Source organism: Moschus berezovskii, chromosome 3 (genome assembly GCF_049115385.1).
Source record: "Moschus berezovskii isolate FMDL1 chromosome 3, NW_MosBer_1.0, whole genome shotgun sequence".
In the NCBI taxonomy this organism is placed as follows: Eukaryota; Metazoa; Chordata; class Mammalia; order Artiodactyla; family Moschidae; genus Moschus; species Moschus berezovskii.
Window position 1 is genome coordinate 105,124,873 of NC_142462.1, and position 19,643 is coordinate 105,144,515.

A 19,643-nucleotide genomic window follows, 5' to 3' on the forward strand; every position below is an offset into this window, starting at 1 on the left:
TACAAAAAGCAAATAATGAGTGGTAGAAACCCAGGTTCAGGTGAAAATTCTAATAAAATCCAGAAATTTATGTGGAACTGCGGAAGACCCTGAATTGTCAAAGTAATCCTGAGAAAGGACATAGCTGGAAGTATAACCCTTCCAGACTTCAGACTATACTACAAAGTGCAGTAATCAAAACAGCATGGTATTCACACAGAACAGATCAACAGAACAGAAAAGGAAGCCCAGAAATAAACCCACACGCTTATGGTCAGTTAATCTACAACAAAGGAGGCAAGAATATACGGTGGAGAAAAGACAGTCTTTTCAACAAGTGGTATTGGGAAAACTGGACAGCTGTGTGTAAAACAATGAAATTAGAACATTCCCTGTCCAAAAATAAACTCAAGTTCATCTATATACAGAAATACACTCAAAATAGTTTAAAGACCTAAATGTATGATGGCACCATAAAACTCCTAGAAGATATAGGTGCGACACTGACATACACCTTAGCAGTATTTTCTTAGATTAGGCTCAAGGCGAAAGAAAAGCAAAAGTAAATGGGGCCTAATGGATGTTCATTGGAAGGACTGATGCTGAGGCTGAAACTCCAGTACTTTGGCCACCTCATGTAAAGAACTGACTCACTGGAAAAGACCCTGATGCTGGGAGGGATTGGGGGCAGGAGGAAAAGGGGACGACAGAGAATGAGATGGCTGGATGGCATCACCGACTCGATGGACGAGAGTTTGAGTGAACTCCGGGAGTTGGTGATGGACAGGGAGGCCTGGCGTGCTGTGATTCATGGGGTCGCAAAGAGTTGGACACGACTGAACTGAAACTGAACTGAATCATAATTTCTATATCTTTATGCTATATATTCTGATAATTTGTCATTTATATCTTGAAATGACTGACTTTGTTTTTACTATACACATTTTGTTTTCATTCTATTATTTGATTTTCTGTTATAGTTTTACTTTTTAATGTCTTTTCATATTCTCTGCCTCTTTTTTATGAAGTTTATTTTTGTGTTGCACATGTAATATTTTCTTTACTTTCCGCGAGGATAATGAGTTTGTGTTTTTTCTTCAGAGTTCTGTTCCTTTCTGTGATTTATCTTTTCTTGTTTTGTTTGTTCATCTAGGTCCCTCTCTTTACGTTGCTGATTTTTTTCTCATATTATCATGTGATTCTTGTCTAAACATTAAAATATATGAATAAAGGACTATATCAGTTAAAGAAGGTAGTTGACAGTGGTTTCCTGTGCATTGTATGTCTCTTTTTTTTCAATAGACTTCTCACTTTAACGAGACTCTGACTGACAGTTTTTCAATCTTGCTTACAGGATGCAAGCTTATATGCATGCAGGCTTTCTTATAGGATGCATAAACTGAGAATAGGAACGCAGGGTGGGACATACACATGGTTATCAAAGCACAGCTGCCTTGTTTCCTATCTTCACCTAATGTCTGTGGTGAAGATTTGGAGTCACTTTAAGCTCTGCTCTCATTCTTACTCAGGCCCCTGTGTCCTTATTATAAGTTGCCCACAGGAGTACATCTCATGGTCCACTCCTGCTTTTTGTATTTGATGATTTACTCAGAGATTTTCCTTCTTATATTGCTAGTGAGTTGGGCTGTCTTTTCCTTGGCTGTGACTTCTTTGTCAGTATAATCCCAACTACTGTTTCTCAAGATTCCTCAGAATTTCTTATTTCTTGGTACTTTCTTTACATTTCCAGTCCTGTTTTTTTGTTTTTCTTTTGGCTAGAATTCTGCCATTTCAAGTGGGATGCTGGGAAGGAAGGATAATGTGGTTAAGGTTTAGATTGCTATCTAAAACCAAAAGCCCCAACCTTTCGATTTAATAAGCAGCAGCTGTTGGTAGTAACAATTCAACTCTTAAAATGCCTACTAGGGCTAGACCATAATTTGGTTTCTGTATATATTGTAACATTTTACATGTAATTTTCTTTAGTAAGAATTCATAAAATCTTTGCTTAAAATGAAAAGTAATTTTTTTCCCTTCTGTTACAAAGGAAGTAAATCCAGACTGCTTTTGAAGGTAGATATGGAAAACTTTTTTTTAATTGAAGTACTCTTTATTTACAATGTTGTGTTAGTTTCTGGTACAGCAAAATTATTCCATCATATTCTTTTCCATTATAGATTATTCAGGATACTGAATATAGTTCCCTGTGCCATACAGTAGGACCTTGTTGTTTATTTTATATGTAGTAATTTGTATCTGCAAATCCCAAACTCCTAATTTATCCCTTCCTACCCTTTCTCCTTTGGTAATCATAAGTTTGTTTTCTATCTGTGAGTCCGGTTCTGTTCTCTAAGTAAGTTCATTTGTGTCATATTTTAGGCTCCACATATAAGTGATGGTATTTGTCTTTCTCTAAAGACACTTAGTATAACAATTGCTAGGTCCATCGTGTTGCTGTTGTCATTGTTCGGTCACTAAGTCTTGTTCAGCTCTTTGTGACCCCATGAACTGCAGCATGCCAGGCTTCCTTGTCCTTCACTATCTCCCAGAGTTTGCTCAAACTCATGTCCACTGAGTCAGTGATGCCATCCAACCATCTCAACCTCTGTCTCCCCCTTCTCCTGCCCTCAGTCTTTCCTAGCATCAGGGTCTTTTCCAATGAGTCAGCTCTTCGCATCAGGGGGCCCAGAGTATTGGCACTTCAACATCAATCCTTCCAATGAATATTCAGGGTTTATTTCCTTTAGGATTGACTAGTTTGATCTCCTTGCAGTCCACGGGACTCTTCAGAGTCTTCTCCAGCATTGAAGTTCGAAAGCATCAGTTCTTTGGTGCTCAGCCTGCTTTATGGTCCAACCATAACTTTGACTATATGGACTTTTGTCTGTAAAGTGATGTCTCTGCTTTTTAATATACTGTCTAGGTTTGTCATAGCTTTTCTTCCAAGGACCAAGCATCTTTGAATTTTGTGGCTGCAGTCACTGTCCGCAGTGACTTTGGAGCCCAAGAAAATGAAATCTGTCACTGTTAACACATTTTCCCCATCTATTTGCTACAAAGTGTTGGGACTAGATGGCCATGATCTTAGTTTTTTGAATGTTGAGTTTTAAGTCAGCTTTTTCACTCTCCTTTCTCACCTTCATCAAGAAGTTTTTTAGTTCCTCTTTGCTTTCTTCCATTAGGGTAGTATCATCTGCATATCTGAGGTTGTTGACACTTCTAGCAGTCTTAATTCCAGCTCGTGATTCATTCAGCCCAGTCTTTTGCATGATGTACTCTGTATATAAGTTAAATAAGCAGGGTGACAGTATACAGCTTTGACGTACTTCCTTTGCCAATTTTGAATCAGTCTGTTGATCTGTGTCCAATTCTGACTGTTGCTTCTTGTCCTGCATACAGTATTCTCTGGAGACAAATAAGGTGGTCTGGTATTCCTAACAGTGGAAACAGTGACAATTTATTTTTTGGGGGGCTCCAAAATCATTGCAGATGGTGACTGCTGTCATGAAATTAAAAGATGCTTATTCCTTGGAAGAAAAGTTATGGTCAACCTAGACAGCATATTTAAAAGCAGACACGTTACTTTGCCAACAAAGGTCCGTCTAGTCAGGGCTATGATTTTTCCATTGGTCATGTATGGATGTGAGAGTTGGACTGTGAAGAAAGCTGAGCGCCGAAGAATTGATGCTTTTGAACTGTGGTGTTGGAGAAGACTCCTGAGAGTCCCTTGGACTGCAAGGAGATCCAACCAGTCCATCCTAAAGGAAATCAGTCCTGAATATTCATTGGAAGGACTGATGCTAAAGCTGAAACTCCATTACTTTGGCCACCTGATGCAAAGAGCTGACTCATTTGAAAAGACCCTGATGCTGAGAAAGATTGAAGGCGGAGGAGAAGGGGACAACGGAGGATGAGATGGTTGGATGGCATCACCGGCTCAATGGACTTGGGTTTGGGTGGACTCTGGGTGTTGGTGATGGACAGGGAGGCCTGGCGTGCTGCGGTTCATGGGGTTGCAAAGAGTTGGACAGAACTGAGTGGCTGAACTGAACTGAGTGTTCCTATCTCTTTAAGAATTTTCCACACATTGATGTGATCCACGCAGTCAAGGGCTTTAGTGTAGTCAATGAAGCAGAAGTAGATGTTTTTCTGGAGCTCTCTTGCTTTCTGTATGATCCAGCCAATGTTGACAACTTGATCTCTGGTTCCTCTGCTTTTTCTAAATCCAGCCTGTACATCTGGAAGTTCTTGGTTCACGTTATGCTGAAGCCTAGATTGAAGGATTTTGAGCATAACCTTATTAGCATGTGAAATGAGTAGAGTTGTCTGATAGTTTGAACATTCTTTGGGATTGGAATGAAGACTGACCTTTTCCAGTCCTGTGACCACTGCTGTGTTTTCTAAATTTGCTGGCATATTGAGCGTGGCACTTTAGCAGCAGCATCTTTTAGGATTAAAAATAGCTCAGCTGGAATTCCGTCATCTCCACTAGCTTTGTTCATAATGATGCTTCTTAAGGCCCACTTGACTTCACATTCCAGGATATCTGTCTCTAGGTGAGTGATCACACCATCATGATTATCTGGATCGTTAAGATTTTTTTTGGTATAGTTCTGTGTATTCTTGCCACCTTTTCTTAAACTCTTCTGCTTCTGTTAGGTCCTTGCCTTTTCTGTCCTTTATTGTGCCCATCCGTCCATAAACAGTATGAAAAGGCAAAATCCATGTTGCTACAAATGGCATTATTTCATTCTTTTTTGTGGCTGAGTCGTGTTTATATATCTACACACACATACATCTTCTTTATCCTTTTACCTATTAGTGGACATTTAGGTCTCTTTCATGTCTTGGCTATTGTAAATAGTGTTTCTATGAATACTGGGGTGGGTGTATCTTTTCAACTTAGAGGAAAAGCTTTATTTTTATTGGTTTCTTATTGAAATGTTCTTTGAATTGTTAGTGTGTATGGAGTGGAATGGAAATAGGAATTAAACTTAAGTACAATTTGTAAAATTTAAGCGAAAGGCCATTAACATAGATACATTCAGTGTAAGTTTGAATTAACCCTTAATTTTAGGAACTCTTTAGATATAAGTTTTCATTTTTATTTTTTAGAGAAAATAATTTGAAATACTTTAATCTCTATTTTTAGTTTTGTAAATGCTGCTGCTGCTGCTAAGTCACTTCAGTCGTGTCCGACTCTGTGCGACCCCATAGACGGAAGCCCACCAGGCTCCCCCGTCCCTGGGATTCTCCAGGCAAGAACACTGGAGTGGGTTGTCATTTCCTTCTCCAATGTGTAAAAGTGAAAGTGAAGGCACTCAGTTGTGTCAGACTCTTCACGACCCCATGGACTGGAGCCTACCAGGCTCCTCTGTCCATGGGATTTTCCAGGCAAGAGTACTGGAGTGGGGTGCCATTGCAAATGATTTTAAAACATTGGGTTTTTTAGTGCCATTAAAATTGTCTTTTGAAACCTGAATTCTCTTTCCATGTAAATAGCATTTCAAATATTAACATAAAATTTTGTCCTTGAGAAATTTGAGAGGATGTGTGAGAATTTTTCACTTATTACTAAAAGTTCCCAGTAAGTATACCCAGATATTTTTTTTTCTGTATTTTGGTTTAGATTGTTCTTCTTTTCTTATAACTATAAAAGCAATATATATTGGAAATTTTCATATTATATAATTAGAAAGTTAAAATGTCCTAACTTTCCCCTCTCCAATAGCTATTATTTTGGTGTACTTGCGTATTTTTTTCTATTCACATGCATGTAAATATATGTGAACATTTTTCTTGTCATTAGTATGCAATAAAAATTATATTTGTAAAGGTCTGTAAACTTAAGAATTAATAGAAATTCTGTCCTTAAGAGATCTTGCATTTGAATATTTTAGAGTAAAATATTTGAAAACCTCCAAAAAATTTCAGTGAAACATTTTTACTCTTATTTTTCATGTTTCCATTCCAAGTCTCTCCTAAGCTAGTTCAGAGATTTTTATATTTTTGTGCTGATGGAAATAATGCTTGTTTATTGATACTCCCTTCCTGCTTTTGTTCATTCCACTCCATTGCATTCTTAACAGCCTCCTGACTGATCTCTGTGTCTCAGGATCCCCTCACTGTGCCTGTCTCTGCTGCACACTCATTGTTGGTAGACTTGTCAAATGATGCTGTGACCCAGTGGGCAGAAAGGGGGTGGGAAATGACTCCTGATGGATACAGGGTTTGTTTTAGGAGTGATGAAAATATTCTAAAATCAGATTCCTGATGGATACAGGGTTTGTTTTAGGAGTGATGAAAATATTCTAAAATCAGATTGTGATGATAGTTCTACAGTGGATATAAAAATAAAACCAAACTATGTAAATAGGTGAATTACATGGTATGTAGTTAACGTTCTGTAAAGTTGTTTAAAAAGCCAATAAAAGATTTAAATATATAACTCTGATGCAAAAATCAGTGTTATGTAGAGTAAAAGGCATATTGTATGTGAAAGAGCAAAGAAATGGGAAGTATATATTTTCTAATATGCTTTATAATCAAAGTAATTTTTTATAATTCTTATAATACAGATTTGGTAAACATGGAAGTCTTGCCTCCCTAAGTATTATAAACCGGTCCACTGCTTTTGTTTTTAAGAAGGAACACTTGTCATTTTTTTCTTATGCTACAAAGCTGCTTCTAGGTAAAAATGTGACAGTATGGAAGAGGAAGCATGTAAAACATCCCTCCTCATTCTTCCTTGCCTTGCGTAGCCCGGGAGTCCTTTATTCTCCTCTTAGTGATTCCAGCCCTGTTTTAATAGAATTCAAAATCTCTTTCCCGCTCTACTGATTTCCATTCCACCCAGAAATTTCCATTTCCTCAGTGGGTCCTTATTTAAGGTAAACAGTTTGCTGCATTCATTTATAAGTCATACATCTTTGATATTTGCATTTTAAAAGATTATAGAATAGGGATCAGCAGATGTTTTCTGTGAAGAACCAGCTGTGATTATTGCCATTGCAGCTACTCAACCTTGCTGTTGTGGGGTGAAATCAGCCACAGACACAGTGTGAATGATTGACTGAGGCCTGATTTGAACCTCAGCAAATGAGATTGAGCCATAGTTTCTCAACCCATGTTATAGAATTCTGAATGGAATGAAGAAATTTAAGGGCAAAAAATTTAGGCAGTTATGTGCTCTGCTTCTACCATTAATGAAAATGATTTCATTTCTTTACTGTTTTATCTTTCTTCCAAGATTATCTGAGGAACAGGTCAGAACCAAGATACTTTTGAATGTTTACCAAGGTTTAATTAGGAAATACCAGGCTTTACATGACACTAAAAACGGTGTAGAATGAGAGTTGAGGTTTTTATTAAGGTTAGGTCAAGATAAATATATTTGTCTATGGATGCATATGTTACATGTGTGTGTGTGCATGCAGTTTTTTACTATATTTACTGTGGGATACATTTGGATAGTCTCTAAAATATTCCTAGCAAATTTATTGAATATGAATATAAAAGACATGAATTAAACTAGGAAAAAGTCAATATTGCATTATTTGACCCTACTAAAGTAGATAAAGGCGAATGAGTATCGGTGTGGTTAGCATCTGCTTCTGTAGTATTATGGATTGATTGAGATGTCTTACTTCAAGCTGATGTTTGTGTAACTTTTTCAGCATATGATACTTGTTCATGTATAAAAGAAATTTAATACTGAAACAATGGCATTGTTTTTAGATCTGTGGCAAGTATGTTGTCAATCATAAAATTGTATTTTAATATTTCCAAGTAACAATAGTGAGAAGATTTGCATTTGCCATATCAGTGTTTTGGAAATTACTGGATAATGTAAAATGACCATCACTCATTTAATGGATTTATCAGGAAAATAAAATATTTTCTCATAAAATTAGCTCTAGGGAGTCCAAACCACTCAGGAAAACAAAATGGCATATTTTACCCCCAAATATTTTATTTTTCTTGGAAACTTTGTCATTTCATTATATGTCTTAAACAGATATTTTAGATGACTTTGACTTTATTAAACAAACCTTTGTATCAAATTTTTGTTTTTCTTGGTCAAGATTTAAATATTTTGTCTCTTGCTATTAAATTAGAAGCAGTCCAGAGAATAAATCAGTTAAATAAAGCATTGCCCCTTCCCTCAATAAAAATAATTACATTGCACACTCGTTCTACCTCTTTCCTCCTTCTAACTGCATCCTGATAGTTATCATTCATTTATTTCAGCAAATAGTTGAGTAACTGTTACATGCCAGGCAGTTGTTTTAGGTACTGGGAACAAAACAGTGATCCAAACAACCTTTGCCCTTATAGAGCTTATGTTTTAGAGTGAGGAGAGGGCAATAAACAATTGATTGTTGTTTAATATGAAAGTTATGTCATATGTTGGAAGATAAGTGCTAAAGTAGTACTAACCTGTTATCTAATGTTAATACTGTCCTCTTATTTTCTCTTTCAATTTATAGTTCCAATGACAGGATTCACACAGAGAGCAACCATTGATCCAGAGCTGAATGAAATACATGTCTTATCTGGACTCAGCAAAGACAAGGAAAAGAGGGAAGAGAATGTCAGAAATTCATTCTGGATTTATGATATTGTAAGAAATAGTTGGTAAGTAGCTCTTATCTGTGTTGAAGTCCCTATGTAACATTTCTTTGAAGTTGAGGTTGTTTGTTTATTCAGAAGAAGAGGGAAGTAGAAGGCTTACCTTAATTTGTGATGTCATATATTTTAATATCAATATTAGGGATTGGAAGAGTCAGTATTGGTGCCCATGTTTACAATAATGTCCAGCAATGGATTTTACCAATGAAGTTTTCAGTTAGTAGATATCTCCTGGTCTGAGTGTCAAGAGAATTATATTTTAGTCTAGCTTTTGCTACCATGTAGATGTGTAAGCTTGAGAATAATGTATTTTTAATGTTCCCAGGCCTTTCTTAGTTTTTATGAAATGAAGCAGTTTGACTAGAGCCAGATTGCAGGAAGTGGGGTATTACTATTTAGCATATTCAAACCTAGGACCCTTTTGTCACAGAGCACCTCACAGAACTGCTGTACATTTTTCTTTGAAAAACACTGACCTAGAAGACCAGCTCTAATGTTCTGTAGTACTACCTAAGTGAATATTCTCCAGAACAGAGGAACTTCTGAGAACCTCCATTCAGTAATGGAGGGTGATACTCGGCAGCTAAGGGATTTGTTATCTTCTAAATAGGACATTTATTTATAGTAAGAATGAAAGCAATCTGTTGTGAGTTTTTATTGTGAATAGATAAATATGATATCATCTCTTTCAACCTTTGGTTTAAGCCTTCATGTATGCTGATCCTCTTTCATAACACAAAGTAGGTTGTTCTTAAATGAGATTTTGATGGACATTAAAGAACTTCAGAACTCAGTTCTAACAAATTCGGATTATTTTATATGAAAGTGACCAGAACTTTAAGATTTTATGTGAACAAATTTATAATTTTTTGTTGGTAATTAGACATTGCATTAATTTGCTTGCTACAATTATATTAACCTTATGTGTACTGCTAATTTTCTAGGATAGAATGCCTTAAAAGCAATGTCTTGCAGGTCTTGTGTCTATAAGAATGATCAAGCTGCAAAGGATAATCCAAGTAAAAGTCTTCAGGAGGAAGAACCATGTCCAAGATTTGCCCATCAGCTTGTATATGATGAATTACACAAGGTATCCTAACTACATTGACTGGTAAACTTTCCATGAGGTACAATCAGAAAGAATCTCAAAATAACTGTTTCTGATTATTTTCAGTAGATCTGAATGAAAAAAACCAACATTCACTAGAATATATAGCAGAGATATCACTTCTCCCAGAAATTCCTTAAAAGAATAAACATTTTTGCATAATCCATAATTCCTGGTACATTTCTTATGAAAATGGCCAATAGCTATTGCTTCTTAGCTGCATAGATCTGATATATAGCATGGCCTGTTGTTTCTATAATATGAATATTCAAGTAGAAGATACACAGTTTTCAGCACTTGTATACCTTTTTCCATGATATGAAAAGGTATATATAACTTCCTGATTTTAGATTTTCCCGTTGTGTAAGAAATCTTTATTTTTCCTATGATTGACATATCTATTCCATCAGCCTTGTGAAAATAGTTCTGAATTCTGAAGTTTGAGTGTCACTAAATGTTTAATGTGGTTTCTTTAGGTATTTCTCCCTTAAACTTTACATATAGTTTAATGATTGGGCTCAGATTATGTAGTAAATTACTGACAGAACCATATTCTTTCTGTTAAATTCTCAGTCATTTGAGATCTTTAGGTAAATGATGCCATTCGAATAACTAAAATCCCTTTCTCTGACAGTCTCCCAAGGTGAAGGATAAATGAATTCCCATCTATAGGATAGAAATATCTCCTGTTGTATAACACTGCTGATTATAAATGTTTCAAAATATCAAAAAATGCTTTACCACTTTGAATACAGAATATTACTATACCTTTAATAGTGTCATTATCTCATTATTTCATTCCTTTCACATTTCTTATTTGGTATTGTCGGGGGAGTGTGTAATTTCCTCAGTTCTGTCTTGCCACAGCAAAAATTGAAGTGGCAGGCCAGTGTTACAGCTTGGTTACAGCTCAGTTTTATTTGGCAAGCAAGGGAAAATACATCCTCTAGGAATGAGGGTGGGCCAACCCAAAGGAAGCACGGGGCTCAATTTTGACTCCTCTTTTTATGTTTTTTCTCCTCCCCCTGAGCCTGCCCTATGTAAATTGGGCTAGCCAGGAGGGCTGTTTGCTTCACCTGAGGTTCTCACTCCAGTCCTTGGAACTTCCTTTGTTCTGTTTTTGTGGGCTTTTTCCTTTCTTTGTCTTTTATCCACTGCTATATTGGACTCCTGTTTCCTATTCTAACTACCTAACAGTATTAATTGAATGATAGAATAATATTTTAAAAGTTATTTTACAAATCATATTTAATATTCACAGATATTTCACAAATCCCATTTAATATTCAACATTAAGGCTAATATTCAATTATATTCATATTGAAACATTCAACAAAAGTAAGATGCTAAAAATTTTTTAAACTTTCTAGTTATTGTTGACCTTCAGTGATTCAACTTGTGTGTCAGTTTTTTAAAAGATATTTTTTATTATGATTGACACTTGATTAAGTTGATAATCCCCATTATTTGTTGCCTATGCAAACTCTGTATCTTAGAATAGCTTCTTACTACCATTGCTTTATTTTTATGTCTTCCGTTTTCAGTAGAACTGTGGTAATACAACTTATTTTAACATGAAATGTAATTTAAGGAAGTAATCACAGTACTTTAAAGTAAAATGGAAACTTGAGAAAAATCAGAGGAAGCTTTTGGTAGACATGCAGAAATGTTTTAGTTTTTTATATGAGTAAAGCTAAACAAGTTACTTGTCATACACTACTACCAAAATGAAGAAATTTTACTATGACTTTCCTGAGTATGCATGCATTTTTTAAAAAATCTGGTTTGCTTTATTATAGGTTCATTATTTATTTGGTGGGAATCCAGGAAAATCATGCTCCCCAAAGATGAGATTAGATGACTTCTGGTCACTGAAATTGTGTAGGCCTTCAAAAGATTACTTACTGCGGCATTGCAAGTACCTCATAAGAAAACACAGGTATAAAAATAATTCACTAAAAACTTTTATTTAACATTATCAGCTATTGTTGGTATTACCTAAGCTTTGGAGATGTGATTTTATCTTTGGAAATTTAGTGACACGACAGTGTAAATATTGTGAAGATCATGACTTTTGTAAATGCCCTGTTACTCTCCTTATTTTTTTCTTTCTTTTTCAAAGAAAGGTACAAAGTGAAGATAGATCTTGATGCTAAAAGTTATTAAAGATAAGCAAGGATATATTGCAGTTGTCAAAATAATGGAAAAAGTTTCTATGAACGTGATGAACCTACCTTCAAGTAACTCAAGGCCTAACCCACTACAAATTATATCATTTCTAGAATTATTGGCATTTGACTGAATATGATGATATAGTTGACTAAATAATCTCTTTATACTTTGATGTTTCAGAATGCAATTTAAAATATTATAGTTTTGCATCATTACTTTTGCAATATAATTGCAAAATCATGTAATCAAACATTTTCATATGTATCTCCTCAGTCTTGTTTGCTTTTTTAGCCTTAGCAAATGATAAGCTACTGAAAAATGTAGAAAAATACATCTATTCCTTTTGTTGCTAATAGTGTTAGATTGTAATTAAAATTTACAGTTTTGGGGGAAAGACAGCTTTTAATGATGATAATAGATACCATTTATGAACAGTTCTTTATGCTTAATCCTGCATGTTATTTGCACAATAAGTCAGTGAAGAAGTTACTGTTACAGTTACTCTTTTTGTAAAAGAAGAAATGGAGCCATTTTTAAGTGGATCGTGTAAATCATCTAAGGTCATTCAACTGTAAGTGACAGCCAGGATTTGACACTGAGTATTCTGACTCCAGAGTTTTTACCACTTCACCACCACCACCACTTCCACCTCATACACATATGTATATACACAGACATGCATACATATGTGTATTTATATGTTTATTATATAATTATGTATTATATTTTATTAATATATAGAATAAAATTAAAACCTCTGTGTAGGTGTAAAATAGATTTTTATTCCTTTATCATATCATGTTTACATGTTATTTCTTACTCTGCTTTCACAAGTTGTGCTTAGGAAACAATTGATAAGAGAAACTAGTTGCTTCTGTTGCTTTGTCATTACTATGAATAAGTAAGAGTATTTCCTATAGAATCTATAGGAGAAAGGGGCTGAATTGTCACTTTGGCTGGATAGCAAGAGAAATTCTGTCGTATTAGCAACATTTAAGCTTAAAGTACCTTCAGCTAATGTTATTTTGCATTGCTAAAATTTTGCTCCTTGGTATTTTACTTAATGTTAAACTTTGTTTTTAAAGGGATAAGACAGGTTTGGAAAAATCATAGTGGGGTTTTTTTTTCCTTCCCTACTTCAGATACAGCAACTATCATTAGAATGTTGTTTGGTTTTTGAAAAAAATTTCCTGACCGAAAACCCACTAGATCTTTAAAAGAGTTGTTTAGTGCTATATGTAAAGAATTGGAATTTACTTGTAAATACTTCCCTCTGGCTTTTAATTAGAAAAGTAATACATTGTTAATAAAGGATAAAAAAGTCCTCTCTCTCTACCACAGAGAATTGAATCATCCCTCATCCCACCATTCAGAAATAATATTTTGGTTATGTATCCCTTGAACTATAGGTGCACAAATAAATTTTTGTTTCTTTAACTAAAAAATAGGAGTCATCTTGCTTTGACTCTGATTTCTTTTAATAAGTGATGTATTATAAACATCTTATTACTTACATTAATAGATATAAGTATAATGGCTACATAGTGTTCTACTCTGTAATTTACATAACTAGTCTCCTTTTGTAGAATATTTAGATTATTTCCAACTTATTTGCAATTATAAATAACAGAAATAACAGTGTAGTTAATGTTATTATGTAAGTCTGTATGCTCCTCTGTGGCTTCTCTGGTTGCTCAGATGGTAAAGAATCAACCTGCAATGCATGAGACCTGGGTTTGATCCCTGGATTGGGAAGATCCTCTGGAGAGGAAATGGCAACCCATTCCAGTATTCTTGCCTGGAGAATCCCATGGGCAGAGGAATCTGGCAGGCTACAGTCCATGGGGTCGCAGAGAGTTGGACATGACTGAGCGACTAAGCATACATGTATGCACCCCTATCCAAAATTTCTAGAGGATGGAGGCAGAATTGATGAATTATAAGTTGCCCTTCTAATTTTCATTCCTTCTAGAAATAAGTAGAATTATTCATTTCCACACAGCCAACTTATCCTAAAAAGTATTATTATTTTTGATCTTTGGCAGTTTTTCTCCTTTAAAAATCTATCAGTGGGCAGGCAAAATGACAATTTATGGGAATCTGAAATACTATGAAATATTATGGCATCTTTTAAGTTTTAGATACAAAGCATCATTGTTAGTGACTTGTGCTAGTAAATGCACAAAGTGAGGCATGAAAGTGAATAAGGAAAATAATAATCAGTAACAAATTATTTAAAGTTTTAATTATATGATGAAAGACTAGCAAATCTTGTGAGTGTGATTCATGAAATAAAGTTACTGAAGTTGAAAGACAGTAAGTTTTGTGTGACTGAGCAAATAATAAGCCTTAGAAATTTATTACTATTTAGTTAAAATATAAATTTTAATTAAAATACAAATTTGGATGGAGAGAAGTGTGTTGACTGCCAAGAATGTGTCTTTGTTCTTAATGGTGTCACATGATACAGAAAATAAAGTGCCACTCTTCTGTAACATTCAAGTCTCCAAACATATGATTGGGGGATAGAAAGGGGCAAAAGAAAACCGTTTTTGATAGGATTAGTCCCTTGTTCCTTTAGGTAGAGGGCACGATTGTTGGCCGAAATATAATTCTAGATGGCAGACATAAGTCCAGTAATAAGTTTTAGCAGGCTAACCAAAAGAGCTTAGAAAAAACACAACTTCCAGGAAAATGGATCCTTTTGCTGGATTTATTTAATAGAACCATAGATATGTGTTGTTTAAGTTATCAGGTTACAAAGGATAAAGACATACTTAGAATTTCTCACTGGAAAAGAATGAGTATATCCAGAGAATTAAAGTACTTTCTTAGCACTTGAACAGTGATGAAGAATTGTTTAAAATACTGAGATAATTCTGATTAGCTAGAAGCTACTGAAGTAACTTTCCTTGTAATTGAGCCTTTCTCTTTCTGCTTCTTTCTGTCTGGTTTTCTTGTTTTACTTCCTGACTCTGTCTTCCCTTATGGCTTTGGTAGGTAGCTAGGTAGGAAGGGAGAGAAGGATAGAAGGGAAGGAATCTACCATTTCATGTCTTCTACCTATTGCCTACTGTGGTTTGTGTGTTTTTGTGTTCTTGTGTATCTCTCATTTAGTTTCTCTAAGAGATTATCTTCTTAGAGAAAGTTCCCTAGAGAGTGTATCCTGGAAAGAATTTTGCCAGGCCACTTTATGAATGGCTCAACAAGCTCAAGATGACTGCTTTTGGTTCAGGTGCCAAAACTAATTCATTGTGGACAAGATGGTAGAGTAACGTGACTAAAACTCTCATCTGAGGGTTGTAAGGCTGGCTGGCAATCAGGGTGCTATCTGATATAGGAAAACTGTAATATTTTGCCAGTCTTTGCCCCTCCTTGCAGGTACCCTTTCACTGAGGTTAGTTCTAAACACAGGAAATTGTTGATGCCGTCAGCTGAACATAGTCATGAAAGGCTCATAACTATTTTCCTTTTCCAAATGAAATTTAATGTCTTTTCTTTCCTTTTTGTATAATACTTTGAAAAGCATACCAATTTTTTGGAAATAAATCCATATATAATTCTATTACAAAAGGAATTATCATTATTTAAATAAATATATAGTCGAAGCAGACTTTTTTAATTTAGGTGAACTCATTGTTTCCTTTCTGCTTTGGAATCAGAGAAACTTGAGTTTAATCCTATTTCTGCTGCTTACTAGGTTTTAGCATGGCCAAATTCATTTACTAGGCAACAGTTCTTCATCTCTTTTGCTTTTTAAATGATCATCAACTTGTCATCATAGGGGTTGTGTGAGGATAAATGAAATGATTTATATAAGATGCTTGATACAGTGTCTAGCACAAACAATTGGTAAATGGTTGGTACAGTTATTTTTGTTATTGTTATTACTGACTGAGATGTGGAAATAGTCTCATTAAAAATATCTAATCATTAAAAGAAGCTACAGTCATTTTGGTTTCTGAAGTATCTGTTAATCACCTCCAGTGGAAAGTATGTGACGCAAATCTAGGAAAGTATTTTTATTTTATCCCTACTTATTTTTTTATGAAACACATTTGACTGTTTTGTAGTTCTGTTATAAAAAATGTTTGATAAATCCACTATGTTAGTAGTTGACTTAATCTTAGCTTATAGTTTTAAGAAGAGGGTAGTGAGTGAGTCAAGTTGCTCAGTTGTGTCTGACTCTTTGCAGCCCCTTGGACTGTAGCCTACCAGGCTCCTCCATTCATGGGATTTTCCAAGCACGAATACTGGAGTGGGTTGCCATTTCCTTCTCCAGGAGATCTTCCTGACCCAGAGATTGAACCCGGGTCTCCCACATTGTAGGCAGACACTTTACTGTCTGAGTCACCAGGGAAGTCCCTAAGAAGAGGGTAGGAAATGCTCTTATCTAGTCTCTAGCACCACAGCCTGGCATTACCATTGTCTTCAGAGGCTCCACATGTACACTATTTATATAAGTGGCAGTCCTCTTACTTCTGGATTCTTAAACACAGATTTTTTGGATATCTACAATATCTCCTCAGATACAGAGTATTTCACTCCAGATTTGAAAGACATGTCTGATGCTTTTTCATAACTCTAAAGCAATTGCTATTCTTGTTTACATTTTCTAGGTTTGAAGAAAAGGCCCAAATGGATCCCCTTAGTGCTCTGAAATATTTACAAAATGATCTTTATATAACTGTGGATCATTCAGACCCAGAAGAGACTAAAGAGGTAAAGGTGATAATAAACTTCAGAAATTGAACTTTTTAAAAAAAGCCTTTTAACTTATATTTGTTGACTTTGTTCTTGAGTGTTTAGAGGGAAGTAAGGAATATGTGATAACACTGCTACTGCTAAGTCACTTCAGTTGTGTCCGACTCTGTGTGACCCCATAGATGGAAGCCCACCACGCTCCCCCATCCCTGGGATTCTCCAGGCAAGAACACTGGCGTGGGTTGCCATTTCCTTCTCCAAGGAAAATGGTATGGAGCAGATGAAATAGAAATTGAATCAAAGACATGTTTCTATTTAATAATGTAAGATTCAAGTCAGAAACCTGTGATCCATTCAGAAAAGGATTCTCAGGTATGAAGTTGTAACTTAGACATTAGTGTTTGTATTGGGAAGGAAATAGAAAATTTTTCTTCTACCATAGTTCCATGCTTCTTTACTTAAGGGTTATGTAATGTTCAGTATAAACTTTTTCTATTGGTACTCCAAAATCCCTTAAAAGAAGGAAAACTCTCCTTTAATATAAGAAGAGAGTGAAGAGAGGTTGGTGGGAATAACATCTTTGCTGGCTTGATACTTAGTTATACGAATGTTGTAGCATTTCAGTTTTACCATAGGCCTCAAGCTTTGTTCATCAGTAGCCCCTAAGCTTGAGAAATTAATAATAGACCATTACTTTTCAGTTTTCTCTTATATTCTTAGGGTGTGTCTGCTTATCCCCATTGTGTGAGTACACCTGCCATGAGTTTCATGGTCTTACTAACGTTTCTGCCTGCTAACTTCTAAGACTCCTTTTGTCACTTCTTCCTTTCACCAGCTATTCTTGTTCATGCTTCATCTAACAACATCTGAACTGCAGTCCATTTACCTTCATTCTCAGAACTGGTGATTATATGTGGTTCCATTCCTTCATCTATTTCCCTGTTAGCTGTTGCAGTGCTTTGGATTTGTAATAGCAACATCACACAGTGTTTTTCTCTGTTCAGCATTGACACAGATTTCAGATTTAATGTTGAATGACTTTCAGGCACCAGGTTCATTGTACTTTCAAGCAGAAGAGCCTGCATGTTCTTGGCACCAAAGCAAATAAATATTCTTTCATCGTTGCCTACGATGAAAATAAGCCCCAGTTCTCTTACTCAGTATTGGTTACAGCCCTTCAGTAGGTGGAGGATCAGCAAAACACAATTTAATTAAAACACCCTGAAGAAAGATCATAGCATCTACTCCCAACACTTCATGGCAAGTATAAGGGGAAAAAGTGGAAGCAGTGACAGATTTTATTTTCTTGGGCTCCAAAGTCAGTGCAGACAGTGACTGCAGCCATGAAATTAAAAGCCGCTTGCTCCTTGGAAGGAAAGCTATAGCCAGCCTAGACAGGGTATTAAAAAGCAGAAACATCACTTTGCCAGCAAAGGTCCATATAGTCAAAGCTATGGTTTTTCCCTAGTCATGTCTGGATATGAGAATTGGACCGTAAAGAAGGCTGAGTGCTGAAGAAATGATACTTTCGAATTGTGGTGTTAGAGAAGACTCTTGAGAGTCCCTTAGATTGCACGGAGATCAAACCAGTCAATCCTAAGGGGAGTCAACCCGGAATATTCATTGGAAGGATTGATACTGAATTTGAAGCTTCAATAATTTGACCACCTGATGTGAAGAGGCAACTTATTGGAAAATCCCCTAATGCTTGGAGATATTGAAGGCAAAAGGAGAAGAGGGCAGCAGAGGATGAGATGGTTAGATAGCATCACTAACTCAATGGACTTAAATTTGAGCAAACTCTGGTAGATAGTGGAGAACAGGGAAGCCTGCTGTGCTGCAGTCTGTGAGGTTGCAAAGAGTTGGGCACAGTTTAGCTACAACAACAATCATGATTTTGCCAAGTAGCAGAATATATTTAATCTGTTATGGATTATATTAATAAACTGAAGATAGTTGTGAAAAGTACATTATTCATTTTGTTAGACTTGTACGTTTGAGAGATAAATGGATTTTCTTGTGTTTTCACCATAGTCTGTCTAAAATGGCTGTAATCCGGGAACATTCATTTTTCTCTTATTTTTTAAAACCAAACCAAAACAAAACAAAATACTGTGAAGTAAATAATTTCAGCTGTGTGAGCTGCAAGTAGGCCAAAGAAAACAGACAGTTTGTTCTTAAAGCTAAGCTAATGGGAAAAACCAGGACAGGAAGGTATCTCAAGTTCAAATAGTCATATTAAGAATGTTGATGGTGAGTTTCTCTTTTCCTGAAGACTATCAAATTATGATTTTGTATGCCACAGACTTCCATTCTATTTCTTAAAAGCTTTGAGTTGTTGAGTAGAAGTTAGGAAAAAATGATGTTATTCTTGTTATTCATGTATGTGTCAACATCAGAATCACTTTAGAAACTTTTTCAAAACAATACCCACACTTGAAGATTCTTCTCTGTCTGCTCTTTTATAATGGAAAACTGAAAACACATCTAAAACACTGAGAATTGCTGATCTATAAGTTTATTATTTTGTTTAAAAATATGTGGCCAGATTTTGTTTGGGGAAAGAAATCCCTTGGTGACAGCTCCAGTATGTATATGTACTTAAAGTATTTGTTAGTGGGGCATATAGATCTTTGCTTTCCCTTGTAAGAAATCATTCCCCTTATTGAAAAAGGCCTATACTGCTGTCATTTTCTGTAGTAGCTTGGTTTTGTTTTCTGTGTATGTTTTACAAAATGTTAAATGATATTATCAGCAATTGGCTTCCTTGATAGCTCAGTTGGTAAAGACTACTCCTGCAGTGCAGGAGACTCCGGTTCGATTCTGAGTTGGGAAGATCCACTGGAGAAGGGATAGGCTACCCACTCTGGTATTCTGAGCTAGAGAATTCCATGAACTGTATACTCCATGGGGTTGCTAAGAGTTGGACATGACTGAGTGACTTTCACTTTCACTTTCAAAAATGGTTTTTGAATTTTTCTCCCCCATTTTTTGATCATCATTGTGCCTGTTATCGGGGAAATGCTGGTAGACTGTCAACTATGTACCA

At 35.6% G+C, this 19,643-nt stretch overlaps 1 protein-coding gene across 7 annotated transcripts in view; it reads left to right on the plus strand.

The window, feature by feature from the left end:
* MKLN1 (muskelin 1) overlaps positions 1-19,643 on the plus strand; it is a 378,299-nt gene that overhangs the window by 342,806 nt on the left and 15,850 nt on the right. For all 7 annotated transcript variants that reach the window (XM_055421278.2, XM_055421281.2, XM_088834669.1 and 4 more), the window contains 4 exons: positions 8,469-8,616; positions 9,586-9,700; positions 11,518-11,657; positions 16,510-16,612. In XM_055421278.2, the coding sequence (XP_055277253.1) occupies positions 8,469-8,616; positions 9,586-9,700; positions 11,518-11,657; positions 16,510-16,612 (506 nt within the window). The remainder of the gene's footprint in view (positions 1-8,468; positions 8,617-9,585; positions 9,701-11,517; positions 11,658-16,509; positions 16,613-19,643) is intronic.